Source organism: Peromyscus leucopus, chromosome 1, assembly GCF_004664715.2.
Source record: "Peromyscus leucopus breed LL Stock chromosome 1, UCI_PerLeu_2.1, whole genome shotgun sequence".
In the NCBI taxonomy this organism is placed as follows: domain Eukaryota; kingdom Metazoa; phylum Chordata; class Mammalia; order Rodentia; family Cricetidae; genus Peromyscus; species Peromyscus leucopus.
Window position 1 is genome coordinate 94,294,133 of NC_051063.1, and position 25,807 is coordinate 94,319,939.

The 25,807-nt window shown below is 49.1% G+C and overlaps 2 protein-coding genes across 10 annotated transcripts in view; one reads left to right on the forward strand and one right to left on the reverse strand.

Annotated features, from left to right (window-relative positions):
• Positions 1 to 6,826, forward strand: part of Rnf141 (ring finger protein 141) — a 33,197-nt gene extending 26,371 nt beyond the window's left edge. For 2 of the 3 annotated variants that reach the window (XM_028875832.1, XM_028875833.2), the window contains exon 6: positions 54 to 3,301. In XM_028875832.1, coding sequence (XP_028731665.1) covers positions 54 to 204 — 151 coding nt within the window. In that variant the 3' untranslated portion in view covers positions 205 to 3,301. Of the gene's footprint in view, positions 1 to 53; positions 3,302 to 6,258 lie in introns of those variants that run through there. The other variant, XM_037211534.1, reaches the window with a different exon arrangement.
• The window catches only part of Ampd3 (adenosine monophosphate deaminase 3), a 46,365-nt gene continuing 26,086 nt past the window's right edge, over positions 5,529 to 25,807 (reverse strand). For 6 of the 7 annotated variants that reach the window (XM_028875831.2, XM_028875828.2, XM_028875829.2 and 3 more), the window contains exons 5-15: positions 24,475 to 24,694; positions 22,471 to 22,600; positions 18,866 to 19,060; positions 15,304 to 15,435; positions 14,688 to 14,851; positions 14,027 to 14,153; positions 12,278 to 12,441; positions 11,073 to 11,193; positions 10,133 to 10,306; positions 7,089 to 7,199; positions 5,529 to 6,252 (exon numbers count right to left, since the gene is read on the reverse strand). In XM_028875831.2, the coding sequence (XP_028731664.1) occupies positions 6,076 to 6,252; positions 7,089 to 7,199; positions 10,133 to 10,306; positions 11,073 to 11,193; positions 12,278 to 12,441; positions 14,027 to 14,153; positions 14,688 to 14,851; positions 15,304 to 15,435; positions 18,866 to 19,060; positions 22,471 to 22,600; positions 24,475 to 24,694 (1,715 nt within the window). In that variant the 3' untranslated portion in view covers positions 5,529 to 6,075. Of the gene's footprint in view, positions 6,253 to 7,088; positions 7,200 to 10,132; positions 10,307 to 11,072; positions 11,194 to 12,277; positions 12,442 to 14,026; positions 14,154 to 14,687; positions 14,852 to 15,303; positions 15,436 to 18,865; positions 19,061 to 22,470; positions 22,601 to 24,474; positions 24,695 to 25,807 lie in introns of those variants that run through there. The other variant, XM_037211533.1, reaches the window with a different exon arrangement.

Consider the following 25,807-nt stretch of genomic DNA (forward strand, 5'->3'; position numbering starts at 1 on the left):
TTTTCTAGAAAAAGGAAGAAAACAAACTTGTTTTGCTTGGACTTCCCTGACAGGAGTGATCGACACAGGAACTGCCCCATTTGTCGCCTACAGATGACTGGAGCAAACGAATCGTGGGTGGTGTCAGATGCACCCACTGAAGATGACATGGCTAACTATATTCTTAATATGGCTGATGAGGCAGGCCAGCCCCACAGGCCCTGAGTGGGGAAGACTCTTGTTCTTGTGAGCTCCAAATACACTGTGGTCCCAGAGGAGGAGTGGAGGGGTGCGGTGCACACAGGAAGATCAGGTTTCCCACCCTCTTATTTTTGCTATTCTGATGATATGTCCCATTCTGAAATAAACTCCCATGTCTTCCAGGTAGGGTGGGTTACACTTTGCTACTGTTTGGCCAGGTCCCCGCTGTCCCCCTGGTCTTGGTTGCTCTTGAGCCCTTTGCTACAGATAGCAGCAATACTTGACACTACTGCTTTTCAGGGACGGGGTGTTCTGTGTCTTTTTAGCTAGGTTTACAATTGAGAGTGTTCAAGGTTGTAGCCATCTGAGATAAAGGAGTGAAACTAACGTCTCAGTGGGAGTTGCTTCTGCCGGGACCTGAGGAGCGTGCACTCCGCCCCCTTGTGGTTCATTCTGGATCCTTTTCTACCAGGCCCCATTGCTTCCTGATGTCTGTGGAACTTCAGCAGTGGGTTCTGGGACTGCTTTTTATCGTGCTGCAGCACTCGGAGAAGGACTTCGAGGTTGGGACTTCGTCTTGCAGATGGACTCCACTGGAAGAATCTTTGTGGCTGTTCTCTGGACTTGGGGAGGTGTTCATAGTGCCCATGTGGCTTGGCTTTTCAAAAGGAAATCTTTTTTTATTGCAGACACACGTTTATATTTCCAGGTTACACTGAGTCATCCAGTCCTGAGCTAGAGTGTTTACTTTAGAGAAAGACACTGTTCAGAGGCTTCCGTTTCCTCAGTTCTCTTAGATTAAAAGAAAAGGAAGATCAGATGAAGCTTTTCACCACACATTTGTAAACCTCTGAAATCCAGAGAGCGATTACCTTTCTTCCCGTTTCTCTGAACTCCTTCGAAGTCTGAAGAGAGTACGGTAATAGGAGTACAGCCCTCGGCCAATCCCGGCCATGGCTAATGGAGTAAGAACGTTGATGTTAACAGTTCAGCCTATAATAAAACTAGTGCATGAAATCAAGTCACCTTGAAGAAATTTTAGCATTCCATAGAAATTTTCTCACTGATTAATTGCAAATGTTCCTATTTTCCTAAGTACAAAGGTACATGATTGAAGTTGCTGCTTATTGATTTTTTGATTAAAATCTTAATGAGCATGCAAATAAACTCCCTTTCAAAGAAAAAGACCTGACTTGATTCTGCCCCCCAAATACTGAAGACTTCAGTTGTCTACCAACTGTCACGACGGGACAGTGAAGGACCAAATGGCTGAGGAGTCCTTGCGGGTGTGGAGGCCGGTGCAGTGCTGGCCTCTGGCCTGGCCTGGCTGTGTGTGATGTTTCCCAGCCCGAGACAGCCAGCTTTATCTGCTGTAGGCTCCTGTTGGGAAACAGACTGTATCTGTGGTTTTCAAACCTTAGCAGTGAAACTTCCAGTAAAATGTGAGAGTCCATATGCACCGAGTGTATGCACACATGCTACTGCAGTTATACAGAAGCTGCATTTTATTAATATAGGGGTCCTTTTTATCAGCTTCGTACAGTGTGGTCACCATTACGTCAGTGTAGGAAAACATCACAATGATTGGTGATACAGTTTCATTAGAATTTAGTGAGTAACAAATTGGTGTGATGAGAAGCTTTTGTTTTGTAAAAATAATATTTCAGGACTGGGGGTGTGGCTCAGTTGGTAGAGTGTTTGCCTAGCATATGTGAAGCCCTGGGCTCCATCCCAGCACCGCATAAAAACAAACAGTCCTGGTGGTACCTGGAACCCCAGCACTTGAGAGGGGGAAGCAGGAAGGTGAGAAGTTCAAGGACATCCTCATCTGCACAGTGAATTCAAGGCCAGCCTGGGCTACATTGAGACCCTGTTTCAAAAAAATTGTGGGTAGAGGCTGGAGAACTGGTCCAGTGGTTAAGAGCAATTGCTGTTCTTGCAGAGGACCTGAGTTCAATTCCCAGCACCTGTGTTTGTTGTTCACAGCAGCCTGTAATTCCAGCTCCAGGGGATCCAGTGCCCTCTTCTGACCTTCTAAGGCACTTGAATACTTGTCACATACACACCCCAAAAATAAATCTTTAAAACGTTTTAAAATTTGTATTTGCAGATGTTTCAACTTCCTCTGTTGATTCTCAAGTGCTCTGTGGAACATTTTTAAAACCCTGAGATAAGTGACCCTCTGAAATATTTTCCAGCCTTAAAAATCGAAATTGTCCTTTTGGATTAGTCTTGCTGGTTTAATTCAAATTGCCTAATTGAAAAATGTTTCTGAAAATGAAGAACATAGCTTTATGGGTTTGGTATCTTTTCAGCAATAGACAAAACTTTGCTTCCCCAGAATCCTTCACATGTGAAGGAATTAAACGGTGAATCCAGTGACTTGATATTGTCCACAGCCCTTTCCTTACAGTCTGAGCTCCAAGATATGAACTGATCCACTGTGAGATGCCAGTGTCTCCCCTCGCCTCATCAAGTAAATGAGCAAAGCTCTTTGCCCATCTTTCTTCATATATGGATGGTAGGTAGGGCCTGCCTGCTGTAGTATCCGATCATAAAGTTGTCACTTTGTCTCACGAGTATATATACACCTTTTCTACTCTATACAGCTTTGTCTTTTTAAAATAATACTGAATGCACTTACCATAGTAGAGAATCGTGTGCCTTCTGCAATGTGTGAACTGCCTCCTGCTCTGGGGACCCTTTGTAATTTGGATTGTTAGTGCTCTGCTCACTCAGTAACTGGGTTGACTCGGATGCTGTAGACACTGGATTTCAGAAGATGAGTTTAGCTGTGTACTGCTGTAAAGACTGAGAGCAGCGGAAGCTGTTTTATTCTTAGGAGAAACTGATGCAATGTGCAATAAGTAAACCTTGCAAGTGAACATTAGCTAATGACAGACTTTTGCTTATATAATTTCACATTCTTATGTACTAAATATTTATATTTATTAGAAGACTTTTATATTGTGCTCTGGGGATTGTGTTTGCGTGCTGTTTTGAGATGATTTCCTTATATTAATATATATCTGGGTAATAAGGCTGCTTGGAAACCTTTTGGTTCCCTGATTTTTAACACTGGGAAGTTGGGTTCATTAAAAGATAGTATGAATAATTTGCATTTGTGGTGTTGGGAGTTTCCTTGCTTTGGGGGTGTTTCTCAACTAAAGCTTGCTTTGTCAGCTCACACCCGCATCGATGAGGGACAACACAATGGCAGTGTAAACAATGTGTGACTTTGCTTGCCTTTTCTGCCCTACTACCCCATTAGACTGAGTAGAGGATTGAGCACTGCACCCCGGCAGTTCTGTGCTTCCCATGTAAAAGGGTGTCAGTAGAGAAGCGCCTTGAGTCTCACTGCCCACAAGGAAAGCAGGAGGTAGCAGCTTAGAGGAGAGTCCGCTGGTGCCTGACAACCATCCTGTGATAGTGATACACACTGCTATCAAAAGCACAAAGCCTCCTCCAATATACTTTGATAAATATGCCACTCTAGGCCTAGCTCTTCACTGTCTTCTACTTTACAGAATATCCCTGTAGGTAAGAAGCCCAGAGGCTGCTGGTCTGTGCTCTATGTTCCTTTTTTTATTGACATTATGGTTATTCTAACAGTCATGGAGCAGACACAGAACAGCACATGCCGCACAACCAGTTACCTTCATTTGTGTTGAAGACCCAGAGAATGATGAGCCCACCCCTCAGCAAGCAGTAACTACTGAGGAAGCCAGACACGCTCTTAAACCTGCTTTCATTCAAGACAAAGTGAGCAGATGGACCAAGGGGCTGGTTTTCAGCAGCATACCTTAAATAAGATATAAGGCAACCATCTGCCCTTAGGAATTGGCCAGAGCACTGTCTGGAATCTGTCCCTTTAGAAACCTGGGTCCACATACACTTGCCTTTGCTTCCAAACTAAAACAAACAAAAGCAGGGATTCACCCCCAGCCCCCAGGAGGCTCAGTGAAATACAGGATGTAATAAAACATAATGTGTTAGAGAAACCAGAGCCTGGAAGCTTTCAGGCTGTGTAAGACACTGCACATGCTGGCAAACAGACTAACAGAACATTCAGGAAAAGAACTCGAGGTGTGGTTCTGCTGATGTCCTGTGGGCAGGCAGAAGCTAGCAAAGATTCCAGATAACCACTGCAAGGTCTGAGCTTCGGCTCGCAAATTCTGGGTTTTCCTCGTGAATGCCCTCCACTTCTCACAGCTTTTCACTCTGCCCCATCTTAAAACAATAAACATTTGCTCTATTGAGTCACAGTCCTAAGAGACTTTATTTGTAGTTTTTTTTAGAAAAGTATTTGATACAATGAAAAATCTGTACAATACTTGCTATGTTTGGGCAAATGTATACAAATGGAGGCTTTTCAAAAACAATCCCTCAGATAATGACAGGCTTTCATTCAGTTTCATATTCAGCCATGTAAGATAGTAGATTTGCCTAGTAAAAGGATGGCATGGTTCCATAAGCTGCAGTGACCACTGGGAGAGCAACAGTCACAGGATGAGATACTCTAGAATCAAATAAGCATCTTCCAGGTAAAATTAGTTTCATCTAACAGTGATTCAGAAGGACTTCTACCTTGTGAATAGGAAGGTCTTTGAACATTGTTGAGTATTCTGCACACACGGATGCCAAAAGAGAAAGTCAGTCAGTTATTTCATATGCATTTATTGAGCACCTACTGTGTTCTAGGCACTAGTAACAAAGATGAGTAGTCTGATAAAGTTTAACTCCACATTGATCTTAAAAACTTTCTACCTGGTCCCTGGGACCTTGATAGCTTCTGAAGAAATCTGTGTTTTCAAATAAAATGTACCATGTTAAAGCGATTAAAAAAAAAAATCTAACATTTGTGAAGCCTAAAGGAAGAGTGGGAGAAAGACTGGATCAGGGGCCTGGTTCTAGTCCTGTGTGTCCTTAAGAGTGTTTCACTGCCCTGCGCTGACTCCTGGGAAGGTGGTAACAGCTGCAATCACAGGCTATTAGAACCAAAAGGAACAGAGGTCCTGTGCTTTTCAAAGGCCTTCATTAAAAGGACAATATGATGTTAACAGACCCTCACCCTGTGTCTTCCCCAGCCCTGGAGTGGTCCATGAAATGGATTCACAGTCCACGATTTGAGATGCCTCATTGAGTCCTGGGTGAGGAATATTAACACACAACAGGAGTCGTGGTATCAGTGGACGCACTAGGCTTCCTAACGAGGAAGGGAGGAGGGGCTAGACAGGTGAAGAAAAGCATTTTAAAAATGCACAAATCAGCCGGGTGGTGGTGGCGCACACCTTTAATCCCAGCACTCGGGAGGCAGAGCCAGGCGGATCTCTGTGAGTTCGAGGCCAGCTACCAAGTGAGTTCCAGGAAAGGCACCAAAACTACACAGAGAAACCCTGTCTCGAAACACCAAAAAAACAAATCATCAACGGGAGCCTCGTGTTTTCTCTCAAAGTAGCCCCTTTATGAAAGGGGGCTTTGAAGGGGGTTTAAGGCGGCCAGCCATGAGATGCTGAAATGGGAACTACTCCACAGCGCCTGCTGAGAGGAGTGTGGCAGACACCGCACAGGCCGTGTGTCACTTGGTATTCAGCCTTGCAAAGTCCCAGCCTCAACCATGTAAGCACTGGCAATCCCAAGAGAAACGTGGAAAATCAGGAACAGGTAGACACAAGTGCCAGCTCCCAGCTCCCCCGCCAGAGGTGGCCAGCATCTGGCTCAGAAACGCTAACAGAATGGGCATGTTGATAAAGTGCAACCCAAATCAGGAATTTGAGATTTCTTCAGAGGCAGCCTTGTCACAGACAGAAGCCCTCGTTTGAGATCTTGGCCACCATTCACCCCAGCAGACTTGAAATTGAACCGAAAGGTGAAAGTGTGTGTGGAACGCTGGGCCTATTTGGTCAGGGCTGTGATCTCCTCAGACTTCATGGCATCGGACAGGAAGCTGAGCTCATTGCACAGGGTCTCGTAGCGGAACGCCATCCGGATCTGCGCGACATTTGTCTTGCGGATGTCATTGCCCTCCGGTCCTTCTTTGTAATAATTCTGACCCAAAAACTTCTGCTTCTCCTGCAGGCCAAGAGAAGGAGAAGTGAGACCAGATTCATGTCTGTATCCACACAGACAGCTTTGACGTGAGCCCCAGCATACAGTCTAGTGTCCCTAAAGCTGATCCTCCACGGGGACATCTTCCTCCCATGGGACTCCAAATCTGACCACTTGGCCATTCCCTCCATTGTTGTGAGAGAGGAGAGAGAATTAGAGAACCCATGGGCCTACGCTGGGTAGTGAAGGACTGGAACAAGGAAGCCCATCTGAGAGGTGACATGGGCAGGCAGTCATGTGTTCCTAGAGAGGCCAGATCCCAGAACAACTCACACAGCACTTAGACCTTTAACTGTCATCTCCCCGGAGACCCTGTAAGACCGCCTCTTCCTGTTCAAATGACATCCCCTGAGCAGAAGCCCCGGTTCTCAATGTTGGCTCCACAGCCGATTCTCAAGGGAGCCACACAAAGGTGCCGAGTCTCGTGTGTGCGCTCAGTGCCTGCTCTTGCCAGGACTATTTTAGGGCCTGGCAACATAACATGGAACGAGCCTCTGCACTCAACTTCCATTCGAAAGGGAAACTGAAAAACACATGAGGAAATGCATGGCACAGTGTCTGCAGTGCAGCATGCTATGGAGAAAAATAGTTAAGGGGAAGGAGGAGGGCAGGTCTGAGGTAGATGAGGGGCAGCCGTGATGGCCCCCCAAGGTTTCTGCTGGGGCCTGAATGTCAGTGCTCCTGAGACCTGGCTTGCTCAGCTTGTCTCTCCTATCCCGGGGCCTAGCAGGCACCCTGTGCACAGAATTCTATGTGCTCATTTGTGCAGGGGGAAGGGCAGACAAGCCCATCACAGTCACCTGATGCGAGAGGCCGCTCTGCAGCACGCTGTTCCTGGCAATCTCACACAGATCACATGTGCTCAGCTTCCACACTTGGGCTGCGATGGCATACTCCTCCATGAGTGCTTCCTGGACCCCGCCCCAGAGCACACAGGTTAGATGAGAGAGACAACCTTCAGCCTTGGAACACGAAAAGCGCTCTCCCATGGCTTTCCTCTACCGACTCGCACTGCGATCATCAAACAAGCTCACACCTTAAACTCCAAGCCCCGGAGATCTGTTTGTGTGCAACTGTGGGTCACCAAGTGGAGATAAATCAAGGAGACTTCTAGATTTGTTTGCTCACCAGCACTGGGGGCCTAGTGTGTCAGAAAGCTGGGGTCCTGCTCTTCCTTGACAGTGCTTATTAAAAGGGAGGCGGGCTGGAGAGATGGCTCAGAAGTTAAGAGCACTGACTGCCCTTCCAGAGGTCCTGAGTTCAATTCCCAGCAACCACATGGTGGCCACAACCATCTACAATGAGATCTGGTGCCCTCTTCTGGAGTGCAGACATACATGCAAACAGAACACTGTATACATAATAAATAAATCTTTAAAAAATAAAAATAAATAAAAAAATAAAAGGGCGGCTCCTTAGGTAAACGTAGGAGCGCTCATACAAACGAGACCCAAGCATCTGAGTGCGGCAGCTCCCCAAAGCCGCAGCCTCAGGGACTGACTAACAAAGTGATGGAGGCTTTGACAGAAAAACAGAAGCCAGCCAAGCGAGCCAAGCGAGCCCAGGGAACCCAACTGGCAACAGCTTGGTCAAGCAGCTCAACTAGTTAACTGTTGTGGTGTAATTAACTGTTACAGTGCAACTAGTAGTTTGGTTCCAGGGCTCCTATAACCACCTGGAGCGGAGTTGTAATCAAGGTCTAGATTGATTTAAGCTGTTGGCCCTTCTGCTGGCGCTTACACAAGGCCGACGGCCTGCCTCAAAAGTTCAGCTCCCCTGTAGTCGGGCACAACTTTAATTATTTGTATTTTATGTGCATTGAGGTTTTGCCCGTGTGTATGTCTTTGTGAGGGTGTCAGATCCCCTGGAACAGGAGTTAGTCCTGAGTTGCCACGTGGGTGCTGGGAATTGAACCCTGGTCCTCTGGAAGAACAGCCAGTGCTGATTAATTGCTGAGCCATCTCTCCAGCCCCCCACCCCCACCCCCCCCCCCCCCCCCCCCCCCCCCCACCCCCCCACCCCCCACCCCCGCTCTCCCCGGTCAGGCACATTTTTAGTGTCTGCTCTTAGTTTTGCTTTTTTTTGTTGTTGTTGTTTGCTTCGTTTTTGTTTTTCGAGACAGGGTTTCTCTGGGTAACAATCCCGGCTCTCCTGGAACTTACTGTAGACAAGGCTGGCTTCGAACTCAGAGATCTGCCTGCCTCTGCTTCCGGAGTGCTAGGATTAAAGGCGTGGGCCACCATGGCTGGCTAGCTTTGCTTTTTATTTAACACACTATTTTTATAAAAATGTTCAAAAATAAAAGTTAAAATGAGGAAAATGTAACATTAAATAAGAACAAGAAAGACTCCCTCCCTCCACGTGGGGAGATGATGCAATCCCTAAGGGCTGGGCTTAGCCAAGGCCCAGCCTTATCTCCTGGCTGGGAACTATCTGCCATCCATCACCAGCCCTTTCTTTATCTCCAGAGCGCCTCCAGCTGAGGGGCTAAACTGTGGTTACAAAGACCTCTGGGACTCAGAGACCTTTTGCCAACTCCAGTTGGGAACTCTGTGGCTGTTGTGAGGCAGAATTGCTTTCGGGTACTTTTCAAGAAATTGAATGCAGAGGCGGAGATGGGAACCCAGCTGTCTTCTATTAAGTGAGACATTCAAGCAAACTGCAGAACAACGCCACTCCTCTTGGGATTGTTGTTTTGGGAAATATTTTCATAACATTTTTTGCTATTTATACAATACTTAATGATTCCATTACTATTTGGGATGGGTGGAGGATGTGTGTGTGTGTGTGTGTGTGTGTGTGTGTGTGTGTGTGTGTGTGTGTGGTGTCATCGTTGTTTTTAGTTTCTTGGTTGTTTTTGTTTTGATGCAGGCTTTCATCTGTAGCCCAGGCTGGCCACTGCCTCAGCAGCCCCCACCCCCACCCCCAGTGCTAGGATTACAGGCATCAAACCAATGCATTACTGTTTTGTAAAGGTGAAAGATTTTTACACTCAGAAAGAAACCAGGGTGTTACATTACTGGTTTTAAGTGAGTTTGTAAATATTTTTAAAAGCATCCCTAGCCTCTCACACCATAAAGCACCATAGACACAACAAAGACGGGAGGAAGCTCCGAAATGGCTTCCACCCTGGGTGTAAAGGGTCAGGGCGCTGCAAGCCTGCAGAAGCCCCGCCCAGGACAATTCAGCATCTATTTTTTGCTAATCAGTGGCTGATCTTGTCAACACCAGTAGAATGTTCTGGGAACACTTGTGGCTGTTCCCATGCATGACATCATCTTTCCTTTCTCTCCTCCCAGAGACCCAAAGCATAATCATAAAAATACTATCAACAAAGCCAGGTGTGTCGGCACATGCCTTCAATCACAGCACTCCAGAGGCATAGGCAGAGACAGGAAGATCTCTGTGATTTCGAGGCCAGCCTGGTCTACATATCAAGTTCTAGCCAGCCATGGATACACAGTGAAACCTGCCCTCCCCTAAAGGGACAAGTACTATTAATTTTAAAAATTTTGCCTCAATTTTTGAATGCATGGTGTATTAGACTATTAGACTCCATTAGCTTAAAGAAGAAATGGTTTTATGGCCACTTCACAAATAAAAGGAAATATAATACAGAGTTCTAATAACTGTACCAATATCACAGAGATACATCCAAAAAAGGTGGACTTGAGGAAAGGCAAAGACTCCCCTCACCACAGGCCCACCCCTTGTCTTCACCAAGCCACACTACACCCAAAACAAAATTGGGCTCTGAGCTCACATCTTCACAGTGGCAGGGGCTGGGGAGCAGGCCAGGCCTGATGCCTGCTGGGATACCACTGCACTTCCCCCACCTCCTCACCTTGGTGTAATGGAACTGCATGGGGTCATCGGTGGAGAGAGAGACATGCAGTCCTTTGTGCAGGAATTCCCGAAGCGGGTTCTTGGAATATTCCAGAAACAGGCTGTTGTTGCTGAGAGGAGACATGGCAATAGGGATCTGAGCAAGGTAGTAGAGATATTGCAATACAGGACTCTGCAAAAGAACCAACAAACACTCATGTGACATGTGCCCGAGGGGATGTGTGGGAGAAGCGCTTGTCAAGAGAAACCAGAGGCTGGGCAGCGTCTGGACAGGTCTCCACCAAGCCCAAGAAAGCCAGGATGCCCAGACCCACCATCCTCTACTGCCTGTGTTCCCTCATCGCTCTATGACGTGAAGGGACTCTTGCCCACTGTTTGAAGTACCCACTCTTGGCTCCAGATTGTAGGGAAGAGCTCTGGGCAGGAGGCCACATCTGACACTCCTCACAGGCCCCCTGAGGTGGGCAGGCCAGAAGAACCCCATATGTGTAAAGAATGTTCAAGTTGAGCCTTTCATTGGTTTGGATATAAAACGCCCTCCATAGGCTGTCCTGGAACTCCCTCTGTAGCCCAGGCTGGCCTCGAACTCACAGCTTCCCAAGTGCTGGGACTAAATGTGTGCGCCACCATGGCCTGGCTGTACCCAGTTGCTTTTGTTTGCTGTTTTTCCTGCTTTAATTTGTTTGTTTTGTTTATTGTTGAGAGAGAAAGAGAACATGGAGTTGTGAAGGGAGGTGGGGAGGCGTTGCGGGGGAAAGAATAATGATCAAAATAGATGAAAAAAAAAGTAAATAAATAGTGAGTGAACCTAAGAAGACTCCAGGTATCCCAGCCCTCCAGGAGCTGTGGCCCTCCTGCACCACTGACCAGCAAACACTCTGAGTGGGTGGATGGGGACCCAGCACACCTAGCATGGCCTCGGGGACTGGCCCACTTACCTTCTTGAGGAGCAGCCCGTGGGAAATGTTATCAGCAGTCAGGAAGGCAGACACTAGGTGGGTGATGGAGCCTGCCTCCCCACAGTGAGGCCGGAACAGGAACGTGCTCAGGCCTCGTTCTCTGTGGAAGAGAGGCTCCAGGTCAGGACATGGCCCTGGTTTACCTTGGCCACACCCCCAGCCCAGGACCCACTCTAGGGGAGAACATCGCCATGGCATGGTCAGCACAGCTAAGCCAGTGCATCCTAGAAACAGCCCTTCCTACAATGCCGAAGCAAAGAGACCTGACGTCCAGGGCAGAGGAGGCTGGTAATAGAGAGGCCCGGCCTTCCGCCGTCCTTCCCCGCTTCCCCGTGTTCCAGGACTGTGGCCTCCATCCACCATGAGAAACCAAGTCCAAACTCTTTACCATAGAAATGAGCAAGGCCCAGAGGGTGACCTGTGTTGAAAGACACTGAGCAGGCCAGTGACAGAGTCAGACCTGGACAGCCCGTCTCCCAGAGCTCAGCTCAGGACCTCCTCCACCCTGGTCTCAGGCCCTTCTTTCCACCCCATTCTAAATCTTCACACCACAAACTTGGATTGGCTCCATGCTAGCCAGTGGGAATCGGTGCTCCCAAAAGAAGGTATATGGAATTAGACTTGTAGAGAAGGAAATGTGGCTGTGTCCTGTGTCCCAGGTGTCTGGCCCCTGCCAGCATGTGCTTCCCCTGGTTTGTGGAGTCTGTGCACAGGAGACCACCCTCAGGCTTGTGTAGATTGAATCTGCTTCACACACACACACACACACACACACACACACACACACACACACACACACACCATCTCTCCTGTGCCTAGACTGTGCTTATCACATGGTAGTTACATTTTTGCAAAGCACAAATGCATGTGTGCAGATTGCTGCAGAGTAAATAAGCATGCATATGTGTTGGCATGTCCTAGGTCATTCCTGTCTCAGGGATCAACATGGAGGTATTTGCTGGTGAGTATGTACATATGAACATATGTGTGCAAATGTATAGCATTATTGCACATATGATGCACATATGTATTGGCATGAGTCTTCTCGTGCATATGCCCATATGTGTGAGCAGTCATGATAAATTTAAGAATCTACTTGGGTGTGCGTGTTGGCAGAAGTGAACACATACCCATGGATCACATGTGTGTGGAACACGGGCTCATTCCAGGGCCACCTCACCCACCTGCGAAGGTTGTTCAGCACCATGATGTTGGCATACATGTAGTACAGGTAGTAACTGTAGGGTGGGTTCTGCTCACTGGTCCAGAGGTCTGGACTGGGACTCTTGTCTGAGAACATGTGGTCACTGTGCTTGGACTCATCATCCACGCTGTCAAACCCTGTCACCTGTTTGGGAAGTAAGGATGCTGACATTGAGGATCATCCAGGACTCCCCCCAGCTCCAGGCAGGGCTTAGAAGCTCTCACTTCTGTTGGGGACCCTGGGCCTCTGCAGTCTTATCCCTCAAAGGCCTAGAGATGGGGTACAGCACCCTAGTCTGTCCCTTAGGGGTTCCCAATGGGTCCAGTGGCCAGCCTGGAGAATGCCCAGCCCCTGTGTGGCACAATGAGGCTGGGCCAGATGAGGGTGAGTCCAAGCTGCTAAATTTTCCCTTTGCCATGCCTAAGAGGCCAGTGCTGCAGGAACAGCCACTGCCAATGACAGCAGTGGCAGGCCGAGGTGGGAGGGAACCTACTTGATATGCTATGCACCACTCCTGTCCATCAAGTCCTGCTGGCCTTCCAACTCACCAGCTAGTTAGTACTCGAGTGTTACTGGGGGGGGGGACGGGACCGGAGCCTCATTTTATTGTTGAGCAAACCAGAACCAAAGTGAATTAGGAAGCTGTCCAAGTGGGATGACCAGGCTCTGGGCCCATAAAGGCTCCAGGGCTTGTAGAATCTTAACTAAGCAAAGATGGGTTACATTTGTTTATGCTGCAGACTATTACTTTAACTGTGCAAAGGTGTGTTACTTTTGTTTATGCTGCACTTAGTGATGTAAGGATGTGTGTTTAATAATGTAAAGATATTGTGCATCCGTTTCATCTTGCCTGTTTAAGGCACCTGATTGGTCTAGTAAAGGCTGAACGGCCAATAGTGAGGCAGGAGAAAGGAAGTTGGGGCTGCCAGGCAGAGAGAAGAAATGGGAGAAATCTCGGCTCCAGAGAAAGAGAAGGAAGAATGAGAAAGGGAAAAAAGAGGACATGCTGGAGGGGGGCGGGGGGGCGGCACGGGCAGGAAGCCAGGCAGACGCCAGCCAACCAGAGAAGCAGTTGAGTAAGATGTACAGAAGAAAGAAAGGTCATAAGCCCCGAGGCAAAAGGTAGATAAAGAGAAACAGGTTAAGTTAAAAGAGCTACCCAGAAATGTGCCTAAGCTAGACCAAGCAGTCAAAGCTAATAATAAGTCTCTGTGTCATGATTTGGGAGCTGGTTGGTGGCCCCAAAAGAAAAAGCCTGTTACAAGGGCTGGATTTGGGGCTTTAGGTAGAGGATTCCTTTGAGTTTGCCAGGTATGGCCGTGAGACACCAGCTGGATGCCTGACGGCAGACCAGGAGGCCCTGGCCAGGCACAGCCCCGGCCAGGCACAGCAGGGGCTCCAGAGGCATCTCTGCTCCCCTGGGAAGGACCTGGGAAATCTTTTTCTTTAATCAGGTATCTCCAGCCTCCAGGCTAAGCACTGGTGATTCTTGCCCATGGCTGCCCTTCTCTACCGGGGACAGACACAGCATCACCAGCAACCATGACCCTGAGAAGCAGCCTCCTCTCCTCTTTAGAAAGCTGCTTGGAGCTGGCAGCCCAGGCCTGGGATCCAGGAGCTGGGATGGAAGCAGAGTGGGAGGAGGAGGAGGAGGAAGTCTGGCCGGGCCCCTGTGGAGCAGGTGTGCCCTCCTCTGCCACACTGAGCTCACTAGAGGCCCCACACTTACGTATTTGAGGAAGAGGTGAAGCTCCCGGTGATCTTGGGGGTTGATGGTAGCCTTGAAAAGGGGCAGGAAAATGTTCTCCAGCATCCTCCCAAAGTTGGGCAGCAGTTTCTTTGACCTAAATATGTCACTGGGGAAATCAAAGGCTTGCTCGTTAGGACTTGATCTGCCAGGAGGGCCAGTTACTTTCTCAGCAGAGCCAACAAACACCCAGTGAGGTGAGTGTTGTGCAAACTCCGCCTCTTCCTGTGCAAACTCCGCCTCTTCCTGTGCCCATCAAGCCAGAGGCCGCTTCCAGAGTGAAGGGGTGGGATTCAGGCTGGGTGAGATCTGATAAAAGAGTCCTCAGATTTCCAGTGAACAGACTAAACCCCATGCCCAGCCCAGCTGGGGATGACAGAGGCACTCTGAGTGGCAGTCAGGGAGAGGTCAGCAAGGCAGGACACTGCCGGGCATGTTGTGGCCCAGGCTCACCCAAATCCTCAATGAGAAGAAGGCAGGATGGTAGTCCCCCACCAAGGTCTTGCCATATAGTCTTCAAAAGCATGAGTGATGTGTTCTGAGAGCCAAGCAGCAGCACCCCTGCCCTCCCCTCAATAGCATAGGAGCCGTGTAGGACAGGCTGTGGTCCCCAGAGGACCCAGGGCAGACAAGCAGTACTTACTAGATCCGGGGCACCTGGATGATCCAGCGCATGTTGGGTGAGTAGACCTTGTGCTGGATGAACCAGCGAGCCAGGCTGGACCACTCCTGGGGACTTCGGCCATAGATGGAGAGCCGTGGTTCTGAGTACTGGTATTTGCTGTCCTCCAGCTCCCGGGCCACCTCCTGGTACCAAGAAGAACTGAGTCAGCCCAAGAGACTCTCAGCCACATGGGAGACCCAATCCCCAGGTGGGCCCTGGGATCCTTTAGCTACCTGCTCCTGGGTGGGAGGGCTGATCTAAATCCCTGGTGCTGCCATGTAAGCACCCACTCCCCAGCCGAGGCTTCTCCTGGGAGGGAGGCCAGGGTGTGACACCGGCATGCTGTAGAAACAGGCCTGGCTGTAGAACCAGGCTGGGCAGCAGCCTTATCTCCACCTGGAGCCAGCCTGCGACCAGCCGAGTTCGGGCTGCAAACAGACAGGGGTGGCACCAGGATGCTCCGAGCTCCCCCTTCTCTCCCCTCCCCTGCCCATGCTTGAGAGCAGGAGACCAGCACTGGCCTGTGCTGCATGGTAGAAGGCCTTCAGGGAGAGGAAGGGACAGAGGTCAGACACGCCCCTACTTTTTCACTCACCTTGACCATCCGAGCAAAGTACTCTCCTCCCAGGAAGTTTTCAGTCTTCAGATACAGGTCCCGAAGCTCACTGGCTCCCACGGGGTTGTACTTGGAGTTGAACTTGTCAAAGCGATGGAATGTCTGCCGGCCCTGTGAGGAGGAAACACCAGCCGGCTCTACCACGTCTCTGTAACTACCAAACATGTTTCTCCAGGCCGTTACAGGACAGCTACACTGGAAAATGTTGTCACCCCCATCTCTCTCCCTCCCTCCCTCCCTCCCTCTCTCCCTCCCTCCTTCCCTCCCTCTCTTCCTCCCTTCCTCCCTTCCTTTCTTTTAGATAAAGTCTCACTCTGTAGTGCAAGGTAGCTTTAAACTACAATCCTGCCTCATCCTCCAGAGTTCTAGGATTACAGGCATCTGTCACCATGCTCAGCTCTACGTTATTTCCTACATGAAACCTAGGAAGTCCTGACTGCCAGGATCGTGTCTCCCTCAGTCAGCCACAGGACTCTTTGGACAGGACAGTGGCAGAGTACCAAGCACCTGGAGGTCTGAGAACGCAGCTGGCATACAAAGCATACAAGACCACTCAACAGTCAAAAATAACAAGTTTAGCATCAGGGAAGGTGGCTTTCAGCTAATATGCTTACTGAACACACTATGGACCAGAGTTCGGATCCCCAGAAGCCCACATACATGCCAGGTGGCTGTAGTGGCCCCACCTGTAATTCCAGCCTCAGAAGGCAGAGAGAGGGGATCCCCAAAGAGGCTGGCTAAGACTAGCCCTGTCAATGAGCTCTAAGTTTGATTGAGAGACCCTGCTTCAATGAATAAGGTGGAAGAGCAATCCAGGATGATTCCCAGCATCGACCTCAGGCCTCTACATACATGTACACACATGTGCCACACACATCACAGAAAATGGAATCAGGAAAAAAAGTTTTACTGTGCCTTTTTAGGTCTGAACAGTATTCACTGTGTGTATCTGTTACATTGTGTTACTTGTCTTTGAATACTGTGTTGCTTTCTACATTTTGACTATTGAAGGTAACGCTGCTATGAACACCAGTTTGCAAGTGTCTGTTGTTGTCCCAGTTTTCAAAGCTTTCAAGTGTATGAGTAGGAGGCAACAATACTGTGGGATTCTGCATTTGAAAGAGCCATATGCTGTTTCCACAGCAACTGCACCATCAGTCAGCATTTTTTTCTTTTTTTATATATATATATATTTTATTTTACAATACCATTCAGTTCTACATATCAGCCATGGGTTCCCCTATTCTCTCCCCTCCCACCCCCTCCCCTTACCCCCAGCCTACCCTCCATTCCCACCTCCTCCAGGACAAGTCCTCCCCCGAGGTAGGAGTCCCTGGTAGACTCAGTCCAGGGAGGTCCAGTCCCTTCCTCCCAGACTGAGCCAAATGTCCCTGCATAAGCTCCAGGTTTCAAACAGCCAACTCATGCAATGAGCACAGGACTTGGTCCCACTGCCTAGTTGCCTCCCAAACTGATCAAGCCAATCAACTGTCTCACCTATTCAGAGGGCCTGATCCAGCTGGGGGCCCCTCAGCCTTTGGTTCATAGTTCATGTGTTTCCATTCATTTGGCTATTTTTTTTTCAATAATTGAGTAAAACTGAAATTTATTATAAGCCACAGTTGTCCTAGGGACCTCCATGCTATATATATAGCCTCTATGGTTCTATGGGTTGTGGTCTGATTGTTCTTTATTTTATATCTAGAATCCACCTATGAGTGAGTACATACCATGACTGTCTTTCTGGGTTTGGGTTACCTCACTCAGGATGATTTTTTCTAGTTCCATCCATTTGCCTGCAAATTTCATGCTTTCATTGTTTTTCTCTGCTGAGTAGTACTCCATTGTGTATATGTACCACATTTTTTTCATCCATTCTTCCGTTGATGGGCATCTAGGCTGTTTCCAGGTTCTGCTATTACAAATAGTGCTGCTATGAACATAGCTGAGCATGTATCTTTATGGTATGAATCAGCATTCCTTGGGTATATGCCCAAGAGTGGGATGGCTGGGTCTTGAGGTAGTTCGATTCCTAATTTTCTGAGAAACCGCCATACTGATTTCCACAGTGGTTGTACAAGTTTACATTCCCACCAACAGTGGAGGAGTGTTCCCTTTGCTCCACATCCTCTCCAACATTGGTTGTCATTGGTGTTTTTGATCGTAGCCATTCTGACAGGTGTAAGGTGGTATCTCAGAGTCGTTTTGATTTGCATTTCTCTAATGATTAAGGATGTTGAGCATTTCTTTAAATGTCTTTCAGCCATTTGTAGTTCTTGTTTTGTGAATTCTCTGTTTAGCTCTTTAGCCCATTTTTTAATTGGACTGTTCAGTACTTTGATGTCTAGTTTCTTGAGTTCTTTATATACTGTGGAGATCAATCCTCTGTCAGATGTGGGGTTGGTGAAGATCTTTTCCCAATCTGTTGGCTGTCTTTTTGTCTTATTGACTGTGTCTTTTGCCCTGCAAAAGCTTCTCAGTTTCGAGAGGTCCCATTTATTAATGGTTGTGCTCAGGGTCTGTGCTGTTGGTGTTTTATTTAGGAAATGGTCTCTGGTGCCAATGCGTTCAAGAGTGCTTCCTACTTTCTTTTCTATTAAGTTTAGTGTAACTGGATTTATGTTTAGGTCTTTGATCCACTTGGACTTGAGTTTTGTGCATGGTGACAGATATGGATCTATTTGTAATCTTTTACATATTGACATCCAGTTATGCCAGCACCATTTGTTGAAGATACTTTCTTTGTTCCATTGTATAGTTTTGGCTCCTTTGTCAAAAACCAGGTGTTCATATGTGCATGGATTAATGTCAGGGTCTTCAATTCGATTCCATTGGTCCGTATGTCGGTTTTTATACCAGTACCAAGCTGTTTTTATTACTATAGCTCTATAGTAGAGTTTGAGGTCAGGGATGGTGATGCCTCCAAGGGTTGCTTTATCGTATAGGATTCTTTTAGCTATCCTGGGTCTTTTGTTTTTCCATATAAAGTTGAGTATTTTTCTTTCCAAGATCAGTCAGCATTTTAACAACTTTGAAAATTAGCAAGGTTCATGATAGTCATCACTTTATAAATCTTTTTTATTTTATTTTTTTACTTCTGTGCGTATGCCCATTTGGCTGGATGTGTTCCAAGTGCATGCAGTGCCTGTAAAAGCCAGAAGAGGGCACTGGGGTTCCTGGAACTGTAGTTATAGGCAATAGTGAGCTATGGCTTCTGAGAACTGAATCCCTGTCTTCTGCAAGAGCAGGAAGTGCTCTTAAAGGCCGGCTCTCCAGCCCCACAGTCGCCATTTTATAGACAAGAAAATAAAAGCTTAAGTGAGTCACCCACGGGCACAAGACTCCTAAGTACGACTAGACCCTGGAACCATCTGACTTCATGCGCCATAGTCTTCCTTTGACCCATGTTTGTTCCTGGCCCTGTTACTCAGTAACACCAGATTCCTTCCGCAGCCTGACTACAAGAGGAGGAAGATGATTCCCCAGCCACCCACTGTCCAAGCACTCCCTGCTGGAGATGCCAGGGCCAAAGCTCACTCACCGCATGGACGTCCAGCGAGTCCACGGTGAGGTCGTAGGGGTCCATGTGCAGGCTGTCGAACACCTGCCGGAGAGTGATCTTCCGACCTAGCTTCTCGGCCACAGTTCTGTCAGGCTCTGTCTGGTACGTGTGCTTGATAAAGCGCAACAAGTGCTTCTGATTCATGCAGGCCGCTGCGTGAATATGCGTGTCCACCTGGAACACATCCCCCACTGGCCACTGAGCGGGGTCCCCTCCCCTAGTGACCAAAGAACCGCAACCCTCGATGTGGAGCGGAGTCTTAGACTACATGGGCGATGTTGCCAGTGCCCACCATCCTCCTTCCTTCCCCCGGGCCTCAGAGCTAGTCTCCTTCCCTACAGCCCTGCCTCCCAGCTTACCTCCAAACAGCATTAAGATATTTTTGTTTTGGTTTATATTTTCCCCTCTCGACAAACCCCCAATGGCCCTCACATCCTCAGGGGGAAGCCCAAAACCTTAACCTGGAATCAAGGCTGCATGCAACTTAATTCTCCCCTTCCTGCCACCCCATCACATGTGGTGGTTTGAATGTAATTGGCCCCCATAAGCTCATAGGGAGTGGCACTATTAGGAGGTGTGGTTTTGTTGGAGTAGGTGTGGCCTTGTTGGAAGAAGTGTGTCACTGTGGAGGTGAGCTTTGAGGTCTCATATATGCTCAAGCCACACCCAGCGTGTTCGTTCACTTCCTGTTGCCTGAAGATCAAAGATGTAGAACTCTCAGCTCCTTCTCCAGCACCATGTCTTCCTGCACACTGCTATGTCCCACCATGATGATAATGGGCTGAACCTCTGAAACTACAAGCTACCCAATTAAATGTTTTCCTTTATAAGAGTTGCCATGCTCGTGGTGTCTCTTCACAGCTATAGAAGCCCTAACTAAGACAAGGGCACTCCTAAAATTGCTAATTCCAATTGCCCTTTCGCCTCTATTCTTACTCTTTTTACTATGTTCCATCTATCAGGCTAAGGGAAGAGGTAACTAAGTCTCAGTCGGCATGCTGGGTCACCTTGCACGAGCTCAAGAAGACCAAGAGGTGCTCCCAGGCACCAGCCTGCACCCTGGAGCCCAGCTGACTGGGCTGTCTGCCAAGGCTGAGGTGAGGAGGCACTGACCTCAAGCCAGGAAATGCTGTCCGCAGCTGCTTGGTCACCTGTAAGTCATGCCAATCAGACATTTGATCTACTGGACCTCTGTGTACATTATCCCAGCCAGCCCATGGTGTTGGACACATCACTCACTCATCAGGGTCCTTCCTGCCATCAGTTTCTGACACTCCTCCAAGAGAGACAGAAACAACTCAAAGCTGTGAAACCTGAAGCATCACACAGAGCAGGGCTGAGGCTCCAGCACTTCAGAGCTGAGACTAAACAAGATCAGCCTGGCTTTGCTCAGTGCAGTGTGGCCTAACTACTATCTCAGCATGACTCCACACATTCTTCTTCGATTTTAGCTATGTCCTCCAGCTTCCTGGTTATACACACTGCCTGCTGTGGCTCCCATGAGTCACAGGATAGAGAATGAAAACAGCTGGACCATCCAGGAGTCACCCAGTCCAAGTTTCAGAATCTCAAAGAAATAAGTAAAAAAGGTCTTTATTGGAGATTAGTGTCTTCCATTCACCAGAAAAATCTACACGAATACTCTACGCTCACATGAGATCCAGGTTCACACAAACAGTAACATTTCAAGGCAGGACTGGTTGATATCAGGGACCTGAGCTAACACTGGCCCTTCCCACAACCATGCAGACATGAGTAATCAATAACACTTTTTTCTTTAAGCTTGAATAGCTTCAGGGAGCCGATCCTCACTGGTCAGGCTTGGCCCAGATGATACCTATGGTGCCCTGATGTGACACTTTAACCGAAGTGGACAATGTCCATTTGCATCTAATACCCAACCTACAAGTAGCAAACACAGCCCCTCTTTCTAAGCACTGGGCAGAAAACATGTGTCTCAGTTACAGGGTCCTTCCAGTTGGGGCTCACAGTGTCATAACTCATTCCTACCACCCACACAGACACATGCCATGTCCCAGGCTCCTGCCTTCAGAGCCTGGCTCTGGACCTGATAGCCGCCACAGAAATAAGATGCCCCTTCCCAGTCACTGTGGATTTTAAAAGTCCCAGTCTTGTCCCTAGGACACAGGTTCTGAGGAGGGTAATAAAGCATCCAGCAACCAGCAGGCCAGCTGTCCCACCCTGGAAGAACAAGCACAGGCCTAATTCATCAGCTTTGGACTCATGTTTGCGGACTAACTAAGGTGCCCCAAACCAGACTGTTGTGTCATAGAGCAGGATCAACCCCAGACTGCCAGGAAACCCCAAGAATATCTCTGTGCTCCCCCGACAGTCTCATACCAAGACACTCTCCCACATCATGGCCAAGGAGCAGCCCAGGGATAGTGAAGGGTAGTCCAGGGATGGCCACAGAACCATATCAGAAGCACAGTCAGCTAGGCCGCCCTGGCCCCAAGCATCAGGAGACAGACCCAGAGCACTCACACCTGTGGAGGGCAGGGCCGTGCTGGACTCGGTGAGGTGTTTCACTGGCCTGCCAGGTATGTGCCGAGTTCTTACAGTAACTGAGGCACCACCTGACTGAGCACAGTGGCTATTTTGTCTAGGTGCGTGGTCTAACCATGACCTTTCACCTCTGCCCAGGCATCCAGATAGATGTGTAACTCACGAGGTTTACTCTCGCTTGTGAAGCCTCTTGGTGCAGTCTGAGACTTCTGGTATTCTTAAGAAGCCCATCGGCTTCCATGGTTCAGAACCTTCCACGGCCTTGCAGCCTCCCCGCCTGCCCGGCTGGCACCTACGTTCCAGCCGCACCTGCTTGCCCTCTCTCCTTCCTCTGCTCCCTGCTGACGTCTGCTGGCATGGGCCGCTCCCTCCACAGGAATGCCACTGTCCCTTTCCTTCCCGCACCACACACCCTCCCCTGCTCAGCTCTGGCCTTTCCTTGAAAGCCACTCCCCAGCCCATCACAGCCCTTGTCCCTGGAAATTCTTGACAGCCGGAAGTGACTCTTGCTCCCCATCTGCCATGGTCAACAAGTCTCAGTGGGTCTTACTTTCCTGGAAGAAAGTGTAAAGTCTCCAGGCCAGGATCCTTTCACACACACACACCCCTGTCCTTGCTGCCACCTCTGCAGGCAGAAGGTGCCAGCGACACTCAGCCATTCCTTGGGTAGAAGAGGGACAGAGACAGGCGCAGCTCAGTGACTCACTTTAACCCGCCACTTCCAAGTCCAAAGACATCCTGACAGCCTTTCCTCCCTGATGACTCCAACACATCCGCTTCCCTAAAAACACCAGTGCTTAACTGTTTGGACCAGTCAGCAGGCTATGTTCCAACGCTGGAGAAAGAGCCGTGCACCAGCAGAGGCATCCCACCACAGATCTAGAGTGGCACCATGCTGTCTGAAGCCCCAGTTCACCGGTCTTCCTTCTGCACATGCGCATCTCATCATACCAGGCTCCTCTGGCCAAGAAATCTGACCAGTCAGGAGACCTGATGCTCACCCAGCTCAGGCCCTAAACAGACCCAGGTGAGCAGCTTGAACACTGGCCATGGCGTACCTTTCTCACATTATAGAAGTCTCTGTGGGGGTTACTCTTCAATTCCTTGAACTCTGACATCTCGTTTAACATCTCATGAAGGCTGAACTTGGATTCCAGAAAGTTCAGTCGCCGGTGACAATAGGTTTTCCTGCCAGTTGGTGAGAGAGAGAGGCCACAGTAAGAAGTCACATCAAACAGCGGGTTAGCAACATCCAGAGAGAGCGGTGACCCCTGGGGGGAGGGTCAGGCTCTGATAGGATATGGAGGAGGAAGAAGGGAGATGCTTCCAGCTTCCCTCAGTCCTGGCCTGCACGCATGTGCCATCATGCCCGTGAGGGGACAGTTAAGACACAGGGGCGGAAAGCCCCAACTCTGGGACCCCGTGCAGAATTGTGTTGTCTTATGTGTTTGGACAGTTGGCACAGGAATAAGCATCCCGGGCGTGACTGTGGAGATGTTAGCACCCCAGACTCAAGTGCACGTAACAAGGCCAGTGTCTGACTGCACAGCCCTCCTTCTGTCTCCTGACCTCTCCTCAGCCACCCGGATCCTTCAAAGATAGAATTCATGGTCCGGAATATCAATAAAACAGTCTAACTATTTGTACAGCCCGGCTACCTTGGAATGCAGAGGCACCAACCATCCACCCACGACCAACAGTCAGTCCCTAGATCCCAAGACCTGAGGGCTCCTCAACTCTGAGACTCCTGCAGGAAGAGGACATTTTCAGTGAGGGGCAGGGGAGGGACACTGGGACAGGAAGCTTTGTTGGCCTGACACCCCAGGCTCCCCACCCAGAGAAAGCACTCGCAGAGAAGCTTTCCTGGGCCAGCCAAGGTGAGCGTCGCTGCTACAGCTGTCTCCCACACCCAGCTCAGCTGCCCAGCCACACAGAACTGTCCACAATTCATGCCATCCTGCTTCCTCAGCATTCCCAAAAGGCAGCTGTGTTCTTATCTAGTCCCCTAGGCCTCCACAAAGAGCAGCTTCTTGGAGCTAGAGAGGGCTCAGTGGTTAAGAACACATATTGTCCTTGCAGAAGACCTGAGTTCGATTCCAAGTATACAAACCACAACTGCCTGTAACTCCAGCTCCAGGGGACCTGGCTGCTTCTGACCTCCTCATATGCAGATATACACATATACATATAATAAGTGGCAATAATAACATTTTAATGCCACCCCACAGCAGTGCCATCGTCTACATGCAGAGACAAGCCCTGGGTGAGCACAAGGGTCTCAGGGTGGCAAAGGAAGGTTAATGGCACTCTGTCCAGTGTTTGTCCCAAGAAGGACTCTCCTTGACAGCTTCTCAGACAAGAGTCACTGCTCACACCCCTGGCCAAGGAAGGCTTCCCAGAAACTGTCCCTTCTCCCTCTCCGGGCTCTTAGTTCTGGCATCTGATCAGTGAGGACCAAGAGCTAGCTCGCCACCCTCCCCAGTCCTGCTCTTTTTTTTTTCTCAGAGACTACACCCCTCATAGCAAACCCCAAAAGGCAGGAGGATTGAGAGGAGCAGGACATGGCACTATGGCAGCCCTTCACTTCCCCAGACTCCTTCACTATTGCTTAGCTCATATCCCTGCCAGGAAGAGAGCCACCTGCTCTGTCAGCTCCAGCCAAGCCCCGCCCCCACAGCATGGGTGGGGACACAAAGGGCCCCAGACTCCCTGCATGCTACTTTCAAAAGCACAGGAAGTCCAAGAGCTGAAGAGAGAGTCTTCATCGCTCCCTCCATGCTCCCCATGCTCCCCCATGCTCCCCATGCTCCCCATGCTCCCCCATGCCCCCGGCTGGCAGCTCTCTTCTGTGTTTCCTGGCCTGAGAAGAGATGTAAGGACACAAGTAGCCACTGCACACAGAAGCTCCCACACATGTGTGTGCAGCGGGGACCAGCAGTAACAACTCTATGCCTGTACCATCCCCAAAAGGAAAATCCAGGATGGTTTACAAGCATCAAAGCCTGCCGCTCCTTCCCACAGCACCCACACAATGAAAGGGGTTGTCGGGGTAACGGGCTTACGTGGGGCCATCGGTGATGAGCGCCAGAATATGGCTCATGTCCACGATGTAGGTTTCCAGGTCAGGATAGGGCAGGCTGTGGGGCTCCTGGCGTTCCAGCATCGTCTGGTTGTCATACACAAAAAGAATGCCTCCCTGCATGCGGACCAGATAGCCCAGGTTGGGGGGCGCATCATCCAGGCAATAAGGGTCTTCTTGGGGCAGTGGGGGAGGGTGGAATTCTGCAAAACAGGATGAGCGGTGGCCAAGTGACACTTGTTCCGTCTGTCAGCTTCCCAGGTTTGTTTGTCTGTCTGTATAACCCTCAGCACTGCGTGGAATAATTGTTCTTCACACCTTGGGTATCAGAAGATGCACTGAATTGTGTTTTTAGCTGCTATAGTCCAGTCTCTAGGCAACCCTATCCTGAGGCTGGCACATCAGTGTGTGTGTGTGTGTGTGTGTGTGTGTGTGTGTGGTGTGCGCATGTGTGTGTGTGCATGTGTTCATAATTGTATGTTTAGCTTAATTAAAATGGACTTCACCTTCTTCAGCTTCCTTGGCCTCCAGGAATGTTTGTTTTATTATTTTGAGTTTTTAGAACAGAATGGCTGAGTGTTCTCCCAGTGGGAGAATGGGCAACACTGGGAATGTCTGAGGGGAATAAGTGGCCCCTCCTCCCACATTTTTTTTTTCTGAGCCCAAGGCAGACAAGGAATTAGACAGAAGCCACCTTGTCCCCCCAAAGAGCAAAAGGAGCAGCGACCAGACCCTTGCCTCCATCCACCCCCACCCCCGACACACACACCCCACCCTCCTACCCACCCCATCCCCCACATCCCCAGGAAGTGCCCAGGATGGAGTTGCTTGCCAGCAGGGAGCTGGGTTGAGTCAGCCCAACCCAAGCAGTAAAACACCTCCACTATTTCCTGGTTGTGAGACTCTGAAAACCCCTTTGCCTCTGGATCTGAGTCTTTGCCTGAGACAGCCCTAACCCAGCAGGCTGCTGTAAGGGCTGTAAAAAGCATGGGTAGGGAGATGCTGTATAAGCAGGTGTGCCCATAGGGCCTTGCTTCCAATGGCTCGATTTAATGATTTTTCTTTTGACTTTAGGATTGTGCAGAAGTGTGTCTGTCGGCCAGCATAATACTCACTGAGTTACATGGGATACTCAGCACTTCGTTACTAAGTAGCTGATGATTTTGCCCAGCTGTAGGGCACAGAAACGTTCTGAGCGTGGTTAGCATAGGTTGGATGTATTAAATGCATTTTTCATCTTAGGACAATTTCAGCCTCCAATTGGTTTTCTGGGAACACAATCATCAGCTATCAAGAGCATCTGCATTCTCATTAGT